The sequence below is a fragment of the Amphibalanus amphitrite genome, unplaced genomic scaffold (assembly GCF_019059575.1).
Source record: "Amphibalanus amphitrite isolate SeventyFive unplaced genomic scaffold, NRLGWU_Aamphi_draft 000075F_arrow, whole genome shotgun sequence".
NCBI classification, from domain to species: Eukaryota; Metazoa; Arthropoda; class Thecostraca; order Balanomorpha; family Balanidae; genus Amphibalanus; species Amphibalanus amphitrite.
The window spans coordinates 31,343-45,462 of NW_024881571.1; the positions used below are offsets into that span (position 1 = coordinate 31,343).

A 14,120-nucleotide genomic window follows, 5' to 3' on the forward strand; every position below is an offset into this window, starting at 1 on the left:
GTTCCGCGAGGCTGGGAGGAGGTGCGCGCCGTCGGGCCGCACGAGGCGGCGCGGGTGTCGCAGTCGTCTCGGGGCGGCGCTGCGCAGTGACGGCGGTGTCGGGCGGAGCAGCGCACCTGGCAGACCAGCCTGTCAGGTGCAGCGTGTAACCGACACCGCGCTGCTTGACCATGCGCAACACTTCTTGGAAGGAGTAGGTTCGGGGCGGCGGCTGATGGGCCGCCGCTGTCAGTCGCCGGTAACAGATGACCACTGTCGCCTCTGAGGTCGGCAGACTCGTTTTCTGCGACCTGGAAACGGGACGGTGTCTGACACCTGGCCTGTCCCTCCGACCAGTGACCGGTCGCAACTGCGCTGTGCAGTGTTCAGCCTCGGAAAAGCCGACCTCGGGGGGCCACTAACAGCTTCAGCAATGCGGCGGTAGAGTCCCGGGAACATTGAGATAGGCTGTTCTTTCCCCCTCCACAGTTCCATGAATACTACCAGACACATTATTCAGCCCCAATCAGCCAGCTCGCCGCACGGTGGTGAAGCAGCTTGCTTAGCATCTCATTATTACCTATTCTGTCATTGGTATGACGACGGCACCTTCCAGGCGGTTTAAACACATCACTCTTAGTCGACTTAACGGAGAGGCTTGACCGAGCTCATGGCTAATGAACCATAAAGCCGATTCGAAAGACGAGTTTATGCAACTCCCAGCGATGACTGGCAGAGAGACGGTATGGGTGTTGTATACGCCGCGGACTTCGAAAGCCACGTGTTGTATACGGCGATTTGAATAAATTGCCCATTAGCAGCTTCGTAGAACACTTGAACAAGGCTTAACGATGTAAACATCGAAATGTTATTAAGGATGTCGTCGAAAATCACCAATCGAGCGAAGATATGGCCAGTCTTTACTTGGATCGATGTCAAGGATGCAAAGAGCGCACCACTGAGCTGTCTGATATCAGTGGAACGGTCTGAGAGCTATGCACGGGAACCCGGCTAACAAATGCTAATCTGCCCTATCGCCACAATCAGCGTGTATAAACGAATTAATAACTGCAGCGCTGGCCTGCTGAGAGCTCCACGAGCGGCGTTGCCCATGACGTAATGGTAGCCTCCCCGCGGTCAACATGCTCAACAAAGCCCGTTTGTAATCCCCAGTTTGAATGAAGCTCAGTGGTCATTTGCCAGATCTGTTCAAATTCCGTCGACCAGTCTCGCGGGTCGAGGCTCTCCCGTTTTCAGTGGCCGGACTGCCGGGCTGCCCGCACTGGGCTGTCCGCGGTCGCCGTCCGCGCTGACGGTTTGGGAGCGCGCCACACCGGCACCACCGACCGGAAGATCCTGTCCAACCCGTTTTGGCGTGCCCACATCCGGCGCCGCCGTGGTGCACGGTGAGCTCGGCTGGCGCGCGCCATCACCTGACGACGTCACCGTGCACGAGCGGGGGGTGACGTCACGGCGGCGGCGCGCGCCCGCCCGGTGACCGCCCCGCGCGGGGTGCGGCGGCGGCGGCGGCGGCGGCGGCGGCGCCGGCCGGGCGGCGCGCCGGGGCGGGGTGCGCCGCCGGCACCCGGGCACGCCCGCCACCGCAGTCCGGTCCACCCTCTACTCTGGTCCGTCCGCCACCCAGGGCGATCACCCGAGCGAAGAGGCCAACCCCGCAAACACCCACGACCGCTTCTAAAAACTCCGCGCCCCGTGATGACGCCAATCGGTTGAGTTACTACGGCTTCACCGGTTTCGCCAATTTTCTCTGTCGTATTGGTGATTTTTGTTCTGGAAACGGGATGTGGTGACTGACCGCCGACCAGTAGACGGATCTGTCCCGTTGAAGTCACCGCACGTCCTGTATTACATGTGATCTCTAGTTAGAAAGAATGGCCAGCGAGCTTGGTGAGGGATCCGCTATATCCTAGAGCTACAACTTAGCGGTAGCCAGTCTCCACTGATGCCACGAGACTGTGCCACTACCCGATGCCGTGAGGGCAGCTTTGGCGCTGCTGCGGCGATCTATCTATCGTCAGCAGCCCCGATTATCGGCGGTGGGGTTGGCGATATACCTACTTTGGCCGCCTCGAGCGCTCTCTACTGAATTACGGTCATCGTTTGAAGCCGCTATCGTTCCAAAAATCCCTTTCACCTCACTGCGAGCCGATTGATTGCATCAAATCAGCTATCTAGATCTTGTGCGGCACGTTATCATCAAGGATGATAGCGGCAGCACGGAAGCGCTTTTCGCAGAATCTCCGGAAAGGATATTGAGCCAGCGGCCAGAACAGAAGCTTTGACTGAAAACTATTTAGCAAATTTGTCTCTTATCCCGCTTAGCGGTCACGCTCGCAGGACCGCCTCTTCCGACCTCGTTGATCGCGGATCAGCTGGCAGCGCAGCTACCTCGTGAAAGGCGCCGCGCCAATTTTAGCACGAGCGCGCCGGATTTCTTGGCGGCTGGAAATTCCAGGCGGTGTCGGTGTAGGGCCAGCGGCGCAGCGCGGCCAGCACCGTCCTACGGCTCCACGTAAATCCGAGCGGCAGCCAGTGGCTGCTGACCTGCACGTTGGTGGCCTCTGGAGGCAGGAGCATCCGGCATTGCAGCACCGAATGTGTCGAAAGTCACCATTTCTCTGCACGAAATGGATAGCCCTCAGTCATTTTTCACAGAGCCTGGACAAAACAAAACAGATAACAACCTAAAAATGTATTAACAACGTGCACTGTTTCAAAAATGACAAACTGCCACACGATTCAGCTGATGCAAGACTCCATTATTTCGGTCTGGCACGTGCCGGGCTTCCCTGACCCTCCCTCCCGCAGGGGGAAGAGAGCACACAATATCCGAGTAACGGGCGGGGCTGTGGCACGTCGTGTGGGCCGCGTCACTGACGGAGACACCGCCCGGACAATGGAGATTGTATCTGTCTCGATGAAGACGTCAGAATGGGGGCGGTCCGACAGTCGGGACGGCCGGCGTCAGCGGCGGACCGATGGGCGCCGCTTCACGTGGGGTCGGCCACTCACGGCAGTGACGCCCGCTGCGCCCCCGGACACGGCCTCCGAGACCTGAGCGGGCCAGAGCGGGCCGCTTTATTGGCGCTGTCCCGACTCCATCACCAGCGGCTGGCTGCAGGAATGCGATGGGTATCGAGGACAGCATGATGTGCGCCATGCGGGCACCATCGACAGCATCATAGGCCTTCAATCACCGCGTGATGTCACCGCCAGCCCCGCAGGACCTCCCGCACCTCTGAGGTACCAGAAGACTTCCCAGCCACCTCGCGGGCCCGTCGAAGACCTCCCAGTGAGCAGAGGTCCCAAAAGACTTCGCAGACACCCTGTACGCCTTGTAAGAGCCACTCGTGCTGCAGAGGTCCCGGAGGTCGTTATCCGGCAGTTCATGACTTCCAAGGACTTCCCAGTACCCCCAGGTCCTGGACGAAAATATCGAAACCTCATGTGCGCCTCCAAATATCCAAGGCATCAATCGTCCAATAGAATCAGATCTGCACGCAGCGAGCCTCCCAGGCTCTCTGGCGGGCCCCTCGCGATGGCCGGGGTATCTCACGTCCACGGCAGCCGAGCATCTCCCGGCGGGTCTGGCCGGCCGTCTCGGAATGCGGCGCCGTGTCTGGAGGCGCCGACGTGCCGCGCCGCGTGGTCTTCATCAATGGGGCCTGCTGATCGGATCTGCGCTCCGTGCCGCGCCGCTCGGCAGAGGTGGCGTGTCGGACGGGCCTCGGCCGGCACAAAGCGAGCCGGCTGCTGACGGCGGATCGGCTCAGCATCGCTCAGCAGTCGTCAGCGCGGGCCGATCAGTGACGAGGGGCCAGCCAGGGTGCCGACCGTCTGATAAAGACAGGGTGATTTTGTGAGAAATCGTTACATGGCTGTTTTGCCATGTATAAATTAGAGGTTTTGTCGAGGCCCCTCATCTTACTGAATTCGGTGGTTATGATATAAGCTCATTAATCACTCTCGAGTCTTGTGTTCAGCTTGGCACACCGACATTTTCTTGTTGCATAATCTGCCAGAGAATCTGTGAACGTCGAGGTTATTATACCACAACGGCTGATTTTTATTTTCTGAGAACTACTTGAGAAGCGCATTCTTTAAAATGAATCACCTGAAGCGAATGTTGCGCCACGACTGGGCGATATGATCTCTCATCAGCGTGTCATGAGACGGTGCTGAGTCGGCTAAGCCGTGTTTCGGTGACAGGAGACACTGACCCAGACCGTACCTACCGCCGGAGAGAGGGAGAGAGGAGGCGGCCGCGTCTGGTCAGCGCGGGGGGCGGGGAGGGCCCGCCGCCCGGGCGCCGGCTTTCACTGACCTGTCGACCGACCTCCGGGCCCGCCGACGCCGAGCGTCGCGCGGCGCCGTCGCGTCGCGCCGCCTCGCCATTTTTGCCGACGCTCTGGAGGGCGCTCGGAGGCGGCGAGGCGTTGGCGCGTTTTTGCGCGCGCCGAAGTGGGACACCACTGACAAAGGCGCAGGTTGGTGGTGCCGCACCTTGCACTCCATGCACCCCCTCCCCCCCGGGCAGAGGTCACCCCGGACCGGGCGGAAGAGCGGGTCCGTCGCACCCATCCGCTCCGGCCAGCGTCGATCACGCCTCCAGCGTCGGACAGTGTTCTGGTTCACCCCGGAAGCTCTCACCGCACCTGATATTTCACCCCGACGCAGGGTGAGTCAGCTCGGCAGCTCACTTTTGGGGGCCACAGCAGGTGTCAGTGTTGCCAGCTGGTCACACTCGCTGCCGCGTTGGTGGGTGTTTGACTGTTCGGCGGCTTCAGAGTCGTGTCGGCTCCAGTGTCACAGACCACCGTCTCTGGTGTCATATCGCGTCACCAACCCGGACCGTTCTCGGGTGTCGGTGAGCCGAGGCGGCGTCGCCACCGCCGACCGAGCATCGCAACACAGACCAGGGGCGGAAATCCATCATCGGGCGTCAGTCATCAATCCAGTTTTTACGGCGCCCTTCCTGGTGGCCGCTGACACAGCAGCGGCACGGTCTCCGACGGTCCCAGGACCCGCCGATGTGGCCCCAGCCGCGTCCGGAGCTGACGGAAGAGCGCTCCGAGTTGGCGCGGAAGCCGCCTCCGTCGGCGGCGCCTTTCCGCGCCGGCGGGCACGCTTGGCGCGCTGCCGGGGGACCAGGGTTGACGGTCGCGAGATGGGACTGTCGGAGATGGGCGGAGCGCCCGCCGCCGCTCACCGCCCGCTGCGAGCCCAACGTGGGCCGCCCAGATGATTGCACTGCAGACAGTCTAATAATGCAACAGCTCACGTGGGCGCGGTGACGAGTGTCGCGTTCCGAGGGACGCGTCGCCGGCGCCGCCCACCGCTCACGCGGCACGAGGCGCCGGCGGACCATCGTCGCCGGCGCCGTAGACGGTCGTCGTCGCTCGTCGCCACCAACGACCTTGGCGACTGGCCAGCGCGCGCGCGACGCCCGAAATAGCGCGCGGACGGCGGCCGTCGGCGCTCCGAGGGGCACCACGGAGACAGTCGGTCCTGTGTCACCTCGGGCAGTCAGGTCGGGTCGCCGGCAGGCGGCAGCACCAGCCGGGTGCGCCGGACTCAAAACGACCTCCAAACGCATACCGTACGATACATGCAGGAAGCAACAACTCTCGATTCTAGATTGCTCTTACTATTTTTATATTATGTGGGCTATTTAGGTACAAAAAGTTTAATTGTTTTCATGAGAAGTGGCGCTGAAATATCAAAAATTCAGCCCTGCATGAGGCGCGATGACGCTAGAATCGTTGGTTCATAATCATCTCAGCCCAGAGCGTATTCCATTCATTCTCGATACCGCGAGCTGAGCCGGGCACTGAGCCCGCTCCGGCACCGGAGACGGTGCCTCCGGGTTCACCTCCGGGCGGCGGCTCCGGCTCGTCAGCCCAATGTCGGCTATCTTTGAATGAAACCCTCGACGAGTGCGTGTCCCGCCTTAGTTTTGCTCATGATGAGGAAATAGCCTCCTTCGTCTGTCTGATTACAGAGATGGTTTTAATCTACCAAACCGAAAACAATGCCTGGCGGGCGGCCGCCGCTTGCGGGTACGTGGGTACGTGGCCTCATCCGACAAACGCTATCTGATGACGGGGTTAATAAGAAGCTGTCTCTACCCTTGCGAGTGGGCTTGTAAAATACGGTACGACGTTGCGATTACAGCATTAGTGTGATTATGTTGTTCACCGGCCCAGTTATGAGCCGGTAACACGACTTACGTCAAAAATGCCGCCAAACGCCCGGCATACGTATTCAGATTATCTTTCTGGCTGCCGGCCAGGCCGAGTCAGTTTCCAGGCATGTATGTGGGCTATGAGCATCTGAACGGGTATTTCCTGAAGCCGTTTATTTCCAGCATGTCGTGATAATTGGACAATGAGCGGCGCGCTGCCGACATGCAATCCGACAGAGCCCGAGGAGCCGGCGGCCGCCGTTCGTGTGCCGGCGCCGTTTGGCGGCCGCCGCCGAGGAAGGCGGTCCTCGCGCTCCAGAGTTCCTTACCGCCCAGGAAGACGCACGTTCCCCCGCCGTCAACGAAGCCTGGCGGTCCGAAAGTGCTGAGTCCCCGTCGCCAAGGAACTGGACGACGGATCGCGTGAATCGGACATGTCGCCAGAGTCCGGATCCGGCTCCGGCTGCGGCGCCCGCGGCGCTCCGGCCTGCGCTGCCCGGTGACTGACACAACTGGATCGCTGAATCGCATTTGCACCCTAAACGGCGCATATCAGCGGGCCGAGGCCGGAGCGGAGCGCCTGCTCGTGAGGTCCGTGTCGGTGCCTGGGAGCGGACCCGGTGTGTCGACACATGGCCATCGGTAACGGGCCGGCACGTGACGGTCGCTGACGGCTCGTGATGTGACAGACCGGCTCCTCTCGACGTGCCCAGCTCTCCGTCGGCCCCCGGCTCAAACCGCTCGCGAGGACGCCACGCGCCGGTCTCCCGTATCATCACTCCTCTGTCGAATACGCATCGGTAGATCTGGCCAATAAAACATGAGGCCTGTCAATAAAACGCGAAATCTGGGCAGTAAAACGGAGCGAGGCGGGCAGTCGCCACGAGTGTGACCGGCTCTCCGTGAGGAAATGTCCGCTCTCCCGGCTGACCTCGCCCTGGACGGTGCCGCCGGGGCCGAGAGGGGGACCGACCACGGCCGTGGCCGGCGCTGATCGGTTCTCAGAGCGGCTCGGGTGCCTCTCGGCGCCCCTGGCGGGCCCTCTCGTGCTCTCAGTGCCGCGCCGAGCGTGCCCGTCGGCCGGGCTCGGCGCCAGTCTGTCCCGCCACGGCGGCGGCGCGCCCGACGGCCGATCGTGCCGCGCGCCGCCCGACTGCCCCGCCGGCTCATTGATGGTGACAGCGACGGCCGGTTCCGACGGTGACCGCCGGAGCGCCGCGTCTGCCGAGAACGTGCGAACGGCTCGCCGAGTGAGCGCGCTGAATGGCGGCGGCGCTGTCGCATTCGCATGCAAATGCCTCTGTGCCGCGCGGACAATGCAGAGGGGTGCGGCCGGGCCGGGCGGCGCCCGACGGAGCGACGGCTAGCTTCCGGCGGGCACGGCTGCCCTCGGTGCACGGCGGCCGGTTGTGCCCGCGCCCTGTCCGGCCGGAGCGGGAGCAGGTCGGCCGGCAGTCGCAGCACGTGCCGCGAGGCGGCGGCGGGGGACGCCGATCCGGCGCCCCACAGGTGCGCCGGCCGGGTGTGGCGGCGGCAGCGGCACGACGGCGGAATAGCTGAGTGACGCCGTGATCGCCACGTCACTGACGTCAGCCCGTCGCGTCAGCTCGTCACGTCATGAGACCAGTACATGATGGCCAAGCCCGGGACATCGTCTCTGCCGATGGGCTCTGGAGGCAGCGGCGGGGGCGGACAGCGGCATGTGCTTTGGTCCAGTCAGCAGCCAACCCCAACAGGTCCCAGACGACGCTCAGACAACAGCATCATCGGGAGACCAGCCAGATTGGCGAGTCCCTCGTCTGGGTTATCTCGTAACCAGCTTCCGATCTCAGTGATTCAACAACGACAAACTCTGCGTATTGTTCATGATGCCCGACCTCCACGGATTTACGTCAGCGAAACACAGGCAGGTGTTTTGATAAGCACGTTCCCATCCGGCGTGCTGACCGGCGGTAAACAGGGAGGGCACTATTCACAACCAATCACACCCACAGAAGAGCCCCTCTCTCGACCCCCTGCTCTCTCAACTGCCTCAGCGCGACGCGCAGTACTGCGTAGCATGCTCGATTCGTTTATGATGCTGACAGGGACACGCGTCCATCTATAATACTACGAACGCGACACCCTGAGCCGCGCGTACCGCCTCTGGTTTTCGCCCGATATGGCGCGCGCCCGGCCGCGCTGTCGCAGCCAAGGGATAGCGGCCATTTATAAACGGGGCGGCGGCAGCGGTCCGCCCTGCTCGCTGAAGGTGGTTACGGAACCAGCGCGGGGCCGGCCCTGGTCCAGCGGATCCAGCCCCTCGGCCCTGGCCCACTGGCGCCTTGCCCCCGGCGTCGCCAGTGGTCACAAGACCGGCCGGGTGGTCCGCAGAGCTGCCAGACGAGCTACCGATGCAGCCAGGTGAGCTGGCAGGTCGCACCGTGTCACGTGAGTGGTGCGGGCACGGTGTCGCGGCGGCGGTCTTTTCTCGTCGCTGGCGCCGCTCCGGCGGGATGATCACTCCGATCGGCACCGCTGCGGGCCATCGAAGGTCATCGGGCAGACTGACCGCGCGCCGGTGCCAAATTACAATCACCTGACATGTCGGTCTGTGGCTGAAATATACACCTAACGGCCATATATCGTCCCGGCGTCCACCCATCCCCGTCCCGGGGCCATGTCATCACCACACTCGGTGCCCAAAAAGGGGCGGCGCGGCACCACGCCACCGCTGTCCACTAATGCGCCGCCAAGGCTGACGGCGCTCCACGACCGGGCCGTCTCGCCAGCACCTGATGCAACTCCGAGACACGGGCCGTGAGGATGGAGCGTGGCGGTTCCGTCTCCGGCGGCCCGGCGAGTCGCGTGGGAGGGCACAGGTGTGCCGGCCGCCCCCCGAGCTGCCGGGACGGCTGCCCGGCGCCGCCGGTGACGCCAGCGGAGGGGTCATTGTCGGGCACGTGTCCAGATACACGTGCTCGGCTGACGCCACGCCCCCACACAGAGACTCGCCGAAGCGTCGGGGTTTGTCTTCAGTTATGAGATCCCATCACTCGGCCGTGCCGTATTCTCAGCCTCTCGCTCGTCCAATCCTACAGCCGCCCGCTCGCTCGCTCTCTAGCTCGCTCGGTCGTTCAGTTCGGACTCGGTCCGGCAGCGCGGCGCCGTGGTCGCCGCCTCGGTCCGGCGCCGCCCGCGGTGTCGGGTTCCCGCGCCGTGTCAGCGCGCCCTGCAGCTCACGGGCTGCTGAGAGAGCTGACAGCTATACGCTGGAGAGCTCCGCTGGGAACGGCAGACCGCCGGCTCAACCGTGGGAGCAGATGGGAGCTGTCAACCAGAACCGGCTGGTGGATTCGTCAGGAGAAATAGACACGGCGACCGGCTAGACTGTTGATAAGAGGAGCAAATACGAACGTTTATCAAAGAAAAGATTCGTAGCTTAGTTGCAGTCGCTCAAGTCATCAGATTCAAACAGCTTTGAACCACAAAAAGGAATTGTTTGGTCAGTTAATTCAATGTTTCATCCTACATCTTGATGAACTTCCTCTCTCTTTGAGCTGAGCTTCCATTCATCTCCTCCCCGTGTCGGTCATTGCGCCCTGACCTCTGGGGCCCCTCTGTGTGTTGCCGCCCTTCCGGCCACCCGGCTGGGCTCGGCGCCAGGGTCCGCCGTTCACCGACAGCGCGCCGTGGCCTCCCGACTGAGTTGTGGCCGACGGAAGGGGCGGGCGAGCACCTCCCACTGTGAGGTCAGCGTCGGCGACCCGGCGCTCCCTCCCACTGCCGTCGCCGCCGCCGCCGCCCCGGAAGTTCTGCTCTGGGCGGCCAGCTTTTGGCGTCTCCGCACGGCGTTGGGCGGTCCTAGACAGCTCTGGGCGGTGTTGGACAGCTCTGAACGGCGCTGGGCGGTTCTGTACGGCTCTGGACAGCTTTCGGCGGCGCTGGGCGGCTACGGGCGGTGTTGGGCGGTGCTGGGCGGCGCGGGCAGGTATCGGTGTTGATATGCGCGGCCCGTGCCGCTGGTGTCGGGCGAGCACGAGGTTATGTTGCCGGCCGCCGCCCGTTCTGCCAGTCACGCTGCCCGCGCCGGTCGTCCGGGGTCGGTCTGTCGGCACCGGTGTGTGTAGTACCCCTGGTATCTAGAGGTGGGTGAAGCGTCCCTACCACGCCCTTCGCACTACCAGGTGTCGTCGGAGGGGTCCGCACGCCATAATTAGTAGTCCCATTCACCCCAGCACAGATGTAACCGTAAGTGGTCTGAACGATATCTAGCCTCCTGTTTACCGCGCTTTGCAGGTGTGTCTGGCGCATGATACCGTCCGGGTTGGTCGGTAACTAGGGGAGGAAGTCGGAGCGGGACTGGGCGGGACGGGGGCGGCCGGATGACAGCTCCGTCCGGCGGCGGTTCAGATCGGCCGACAGCTGACAGAGCGCAGGTCTGCGTCACGTCACCACCGCACGCACTCGCCGCTCGTCACAGTCGGCCTGCAGAGTGACGCCGCGTCCGTGACGCATCATTACCCCGCGTGACAGCTGCAGTGGACGCGACGCTGATTGGTATCGACCAGAGTGACACTAACCGTCAGCGCGAGCACGAGTTGACACCGTGCGGTTAATCATTTGACCGATCATCCATTTACCAGCACAGACGTCAATCTGCCCGACACTTTTGAATGCACACGTCATGTTTAAGTCAGCGTTTCGTATTTCAAACTGTGTATCCAGATAAGGGTTTAAATATTTGACAGGTTGTATATTCATATGTCGCTGATATTTTACTCAGACGAGACAGTTCCGGGGATATCATTCAGCACTTGTCACGAGTTCTTTTCGCTTGGATGAGGAATGACGCCGTTTCTGGCGGCCTCACACAGACCTCACAAAATACCGGTGGGATGAGCATCTAGACACAAAGCTGTTCTTTTTAGGCAGTCCGATCCTCGAAGGAATGAATGAACCAATGAACCGAATTATTCCTGAAATTTATTGTCGAAAACCAATGAAACAAAAATAAATATCTGAATTAATGGACAATAACACGTAACAGCATTTCGGTAAGAAAGAAATATTCCCCCACTGTGTCCATGGTGCGATTGATTAGTTAGTTTAAATATTTTTGCCGCTTATTTTAGAAACATTCAGACAAACAGCACGGACATATCGTTAACTGTACTTATAGTAAACTACACCTTGCGGTGTCCCCGTCATCCTGCCATCCATCTCCGAGGCAGACGGTGCACGCTGCCAATGAATGACACGACCCAACCGCCATGGCCGACTCGGTGCTTCGAGAAACTTAGGAGACATGTCTTGGCTAGTCGCCGTGGCACCTCTGAGAGCATTAGCGACCGCTGTAGTGGCATCTCATTGCCTTCGCCTGCAAAGTGAATTTGCAATCACGATCGGCTCATTATACTGTGGCGCCGTGACACGTCGGCCGGTCAAAGTCATCGGGCCTGATCTGCGCCCCGCTGCCGGCGGCTAGTCTCCTGACCACAGAGGGGGGAGGGGAGGGGTTTGTAAATACCTACATATCCAGCCACCAAGCCGCTGGGGTCGCTTGGGCGATGTGTCGCTGCGCTCGCGCGCCTTCTGTCCCCGCGCGCCGCGCCTTCTGTCCCCGCGCGCCGCGCCGCCGCGCACTGCGGCACTGCGGCACAGCCTATCCGGCGGCCGGCAGGCGGCGGCCGGCGCGGCGCGGCGCGCGACCGTGCGTGGGAAGCACTGACGTCATGACAGACCCGTGTCACCAGTTAGCACCGCCCGCGCGACAACACACTTGGTCAACAGAGCACGGGCGGGGCGCGGGCGGCCGGTGGCCGGCTGACACTTGGCTGTCAAATAAAAACGGTTCACGAGGTTCTTCAAACGAATCTAAAGTGCCGACCGGCTCGTTCAATAGGCCGTATAAATGAAATGCATGAATGGGCGAGGAAGTGTGCCATTTTAATCACCACGCCATGCGGTGCGTAAATCACCCATGCTCATTGTTATGTTATATCAGTGCTAAAAGTGTCATTAAGGCGCCGACTGGGTGGTCTAAGATTATTTATTTTTGCACTCGAAAGATTTCGGTGCAGCAACTTCCTCCATTTGGAACAAATCATGTAAGTATTGGATACATAATCGCCCCTGTCAAACAGGTTAAACTGGCAACCATGCTCTATGTCAGAGGCAGCCTCTGGCCCGGGTGACGTCAGTCAGCGGCTGAGAATAGCCAGAACCTGCCCATCGGCCGTCTAACCATATGCAGCGTCCCAGTTGCATGGTCAACATGTGCTGGCCGTTCGATTAGTATGCGACGCGCTGACATTCGGACCGCCGAGCTCGCTACATTATCCAGAACCAAGGCTCTGTGGCCGGCCCGAGCAGCTCCGACACCAGCGGCCGCCTGCAGTGCATACTTCCCGATATTTTTGGAGGTCACACGGCGGGTGCTTGCAAACCTGTTGATGTTGCTGTTCAGTGCGCTTCTGTTACATTACTTGCCAAATATCATTTCTCTTTTTATGTTTCGGTAAATCAGTTAACTACCAAACAAATATCCGATACCACCAACCACCAAGTTCATGTAGCCAGATATAAAATACGGAACCGGTAGCCATCGTCTGACATCCCTCTCCTTCTCCGTTTCAGTATGCCACTTCGGAAAGCAGACCTACGAGCTGGAGGCCATGTGGAACCCCGACCTGGGCTCGCCGTTCGGCGTCATGTACTGCGTCCAGTGCGAGTGTGTACCGGTGAGTACCTTTTGCGTCACATACTGCGTCATCATGACGTCATAGTGACGTTACGTCACGGTGCCGTGCCGCGGCTGTCACCTCCTGTCCGTAACCGCGCCGCCGTGGTCGCTGTGTCGGCCTGTTAGTGCCTGATATGCCGACCGCTTCCTTGCTATGACATGCAGGTATTGTTTTCGTATGGGCGATAGGCCTGTCGGCAAGCCGGGGCATCTGTAGGTTGTTAACATCGCGCCATCAGGGGCAGAATTAGATAGCGGGCAGGCCGGGCCTGTCCGCCGCATAGTATAACAGATGTAGATGCAACGATAGGACAGCGATGTTTTCAGATACGGTCCACCTTTTTCCTTTCACTTCCACATTTTCCTTAATAATTTTCACACCTACACGAAAACCATGCGAGGATTAATCACCGGGTGGTCATTTTTCCGCCCGGCAGGCCGGCATGGCGTGCCGTTGGGCATTTAGCTGCTAATGTGTCGCCTCGTTTGGGACGGTGAAAAAGTGTCGGGATGAGGTCCGCCCACGGCCGCCGGTCACTGCTGTCGGGTGTTGTATCGGGGCGATCTGCGGTCCCTGACAGCGGCACCTCGGCGACCGGCACCTGTCCGCACTGTCCGGTGTATCGCCCGGTGTATCGTCAAATGTATCGCCCGGCGTATCGCTCAACGTATCGTCCGCCCTCACCCGTGGTGTCCTGCAAGGGCCACGCAGAAAACGCACCTGCGCACTGCAACGCATCATTACTAGATAACTCTGATAATGTGCCCTGCGAATTTTCTGTGAAGTTCTGTGTGTTATTTTTAGGCGTTGGCAAACAGTCGGGAAAAAATATTCAGGGGACAGATGAAAAAAGCTAAGAAAGCATCGGCCACTATTGATAGTCTTCGTCTAATCTACATAGTGCCTTCTCTGATTCTGTTGAGCTCCTTCCCTGCCGGTGCGCCATAACTCTGTGGCGGTGCTTGCTGAGCCCGAATTTCGCCCCGGCGCGCCGCGGCGCCGGCTCCAAGCCGCCGCCGCTCCTTGTAGCCTTATTGACGACTGTCTGGACACATTAATAACGGGAGGAACACACTAATCGGCGCCGCTCATATGCCGGGAGCTGTGGTCGGGCTGAGCGGCCGACTGCCGGGCGCCGCCGCCCGCGCCGCCCCGTTGTTTGTGGTGGACGGGGGCGGCGTCGGACTACCGCCGGCAGGTCGAACTGATTT

General features: G+C 60.7%; 1 protein-coding gene and 1 long non-coding RNA gene across 2 annotated transcripts in view; one reads left to right on the forward strand and one right to left on the reverse strand.

The window, feature by feature from the left end:
• Nucleotides 1-14,120, reverse strand: part of LOC122379331 — a 73,934-nt gene that overhangs the window by 19,442 nt on the left and 40,372 nt on the right. The window lies entirely within an intron of this gene.
• LOC122379330 (dorsal-ventral patterning protein Sog-like) overlaps nucleotides 1-14,120 on the forward strand; it is a 66,751-nt gene that overhangs the window by 13,458 nt on the left and 39,173 nt on the right. The window contains exon 2 of the mRNA XM_043361456.1: nucleotides 12,803-12,906. Within this exon, the coding sequence (XP_043217391.1) occupies nucleotides 12,803-12,906 (104 nt within the window). The remainder of the gene's footprint in view (nucleotides 1-12,802; nucleotides 12,907-14,120) is intronic.